The following is a 2,591-nucleotide window of genomic DNA, read 5'->3' on the forward strand; positions in this document are numbered from 1 at the left end:
AACTAAGTTTGACATTATAATGCACTCATGAATTAAATTAAAGGGGTTCCATGTCAAGAGTATGCTCAAAATGAGAGGCATATTGTAAGGAAATTCTAACTAAAAAAATGTCCAACTAATCCAAGTTCTCTGCTGAAATCACAGTAGTATTGTTAGGTTAGAATCCAAAAAATATTGATATGTGAGAGGAAGAGCTGTTGATAGCATGGTTTTTGTGAGTAGCATCCAGATTGTGAGACCTTGCTTCAGAAAAAAAGTCAGATTTCCATAGTCTTAGTAGAACACAGATATGAATTCTAGTAAATTCTTTTGGCAAAAAAACCCCCCACATTCTCTACACTGGGATAAAACAAACAATATATGTTAAACATTTTTGCAAGGTTTTGACTCAAAGGTCAAATCCCTGGTCTTGGTCATTTAAGTCCTTAGTGGGCCATTTGACAATCATTGCTGTTTGTGACCATACTTCCACCTATCTGCAGATATAAATTGATATAAATAAAGTATAATACCTGGCAGTATTCCAGCTGTTGTATGCCAGCAAGTCCCATGTCCTAGATAAAAGATGTGGAGCAGAAAAATCAGTCATTCTCAGATTCACGTGTGAAGCAGTCTTCTAGGTGAAACCAGGTAAATGAACCCTTCCTAGACACTCTCACCAAATTGTTTGAAAAATGCCACTAAAATATAAAATATATCAGTAAAACATTTCTACTCTAACTGGTATGACAGAATGCTACCATATGGTATATAATCCCCAGCAATTTATTCAATAAATCAAGAGGAAACCCTGAAAGAATTAGATGCACCAGAACATCACCATGAGATTCAACAAACATAAAAGTTATGTGTATGTTCTGGTGAAAAGTGTAATACACTAATAAAATGCAGAAAGATTCTCTATTATTCACTTTATTAAAATGTTATTTAAATTTTCCTGAGGGGCTGTGCTTTGTGTTAATCTAGCTTCTCCTTCGTCAGTCCACACATTATTAATTGTATCTCACAGTCAGTAACAAGCTATAGTGGCTGGCAGGATGCCACCTTAAAATTAAGTGCCTAAGGGGGGACACCTTGTATTCATCAATGTTTAAAAGATAAAACTGCCTTGCACAACTTCCCATGACTGCTATGGAAATAACAGGTAAGCTATTTAAACCAGGTTCCTAAGGCAATTTATCCACCTTTCGTGCCTGTAGTTCTACACGGTGCAAGGTGGTGGGGAAGGAAGTGGGTTGAGAAGAAAAGCACTTAAGCATGAGGGTTGGCAACAAGGAGGGAGAACAAAGCACTAAGCCCTCGTGCCATCAGAGATGAGAGGCTTTGGAGTCTCCATTCTGCAGGAATGGTAACAGAAATTAAAATGGAAACTCAGATTGGTCTTGGAACAGGATTTTACTCCAAAAGACAGCATCTGGGTGAAGTTTTTTATAATTCCATCTACACAGCATCTTGACATAAGATGGCAGAACACCTGTTCTATCAACTGATCTCTGAGTACAGAGGTATCCTGAGATACTGTTGCTGTTGATTGCTTCCATCCATCTGAGCTTTCAGCTGCTGATAGCTTTAAATCTGGGCTGGAAAATTATTTTGCTTACAATACTTTTACAGAAAGCAATATTTACTTCATTTTTCCCCCTTAGCTTCCCACCTAGCACATACTAGAAGACACAGCTTTTTCTAACATACTGCTATCGAATTTATAATTAGCTACATTAATAATATCACTGAGTCCTCTTTATATCCAGGATAATTGCAGCATTTTAATTTACAGGTACGCAGTACTACTCCTCTGACTGAGTTTCTGATCCCCAAAACCGGATTTTGTGTGCCAGCCCAGAGCAGAGTTTGGCACCTCTGTTAAGGAGGTGACGAGGATGGCCCCAAGCGATGCTGTCGGATGTTGCACGGTGACTCCACCCCGTGGCAAGCAGAGGTGCCACGCTGCTGAGCTTCTCTTTGACTATAAATTGCTGTTGAAGGGACGGTCTCTGCCCGGGTGCGCAGCAGCTGCTGGGGTGAGAACTTCAGGCACTGCAGCCTCATCTGCCCACAACCCAACACGAGCACTAACAGCCCAGCGTTCACCCCCACCTCTCCAGGAGAAAGTAACTAACACGGTTCCAAACAGGAAAAATTCGGTATAGAACAAGAGGCGGCTATAAATCACTATTAAATCACACCGTTCTTCCTCTTTATCTGTTCCTACCCCAAGAAAAAAAAAAAACAAACAACTCCTCAGTCATGTTGTACTCATTAACAAACATACTGCACTGCTTTTTTCCAGTATGTTGGCAGTTCTTCTCTCTGTTCATCTAAAACATTAGTCTTGGCTTAAGGAATCTTTCTAGTCAAAAACAAACTCTATTTTCTTTAGCAGCATCTCCTTAGAACACTTCTACTTTCACTTTCTACCATCTTTTTAAAGCTTAAAGCTTTTTTAAAAACCAATTCAGAGAGCTCTTGGTTTCTCTTTCTTACAGCAAGACATGGGGGCTAGAATAATCTCAAACTATTCATTTAGAGTGGCCCTTTATTTAGCTGATAATACGATTTAATTTATATAAAATAAAAGATGAGAAATAGGG

General features: G+C 39.0%; 1 protein-coding gene across 1 annotated transcript in view; it reads left to right on the top strand.

The window, feature by feature from the left end:
* Nucleotides 1-1,880: 1,880 nt before the first annotated feature.
* Nucleotides 1,881-2,591, top strand: part of THOC1 (THO complex 1) — a 21,559-nt gene continuing 20,848 nt past the window's right edge. Inside the window, exon 1 of the mRNA XM_031066602.1 lies at nucleotides 1,881-2,144. Within this exon, the coding sequence (XP_030922462.1) occupies nucleotides 1,881-2,144 (264 nt within the window). The remainder of the gene's footprint in view (nucleotides 2,145-2,591) is intronic.

This window comes from Geospiza fortis, unplaced genomic scaffold (genome assembly GCF_000277835.1).
Source record: "Geospiza fortis unplaced genomic scaffold, GeoFor_1.0 scaffold53, whole genome shotgun sequence".
NCBI classification, from domain to species: Eukaryota; Metazoa; Chordata; class Aves; order Passeriformes; family Thraupidae; genus Geospiza; species Geospiza fortis.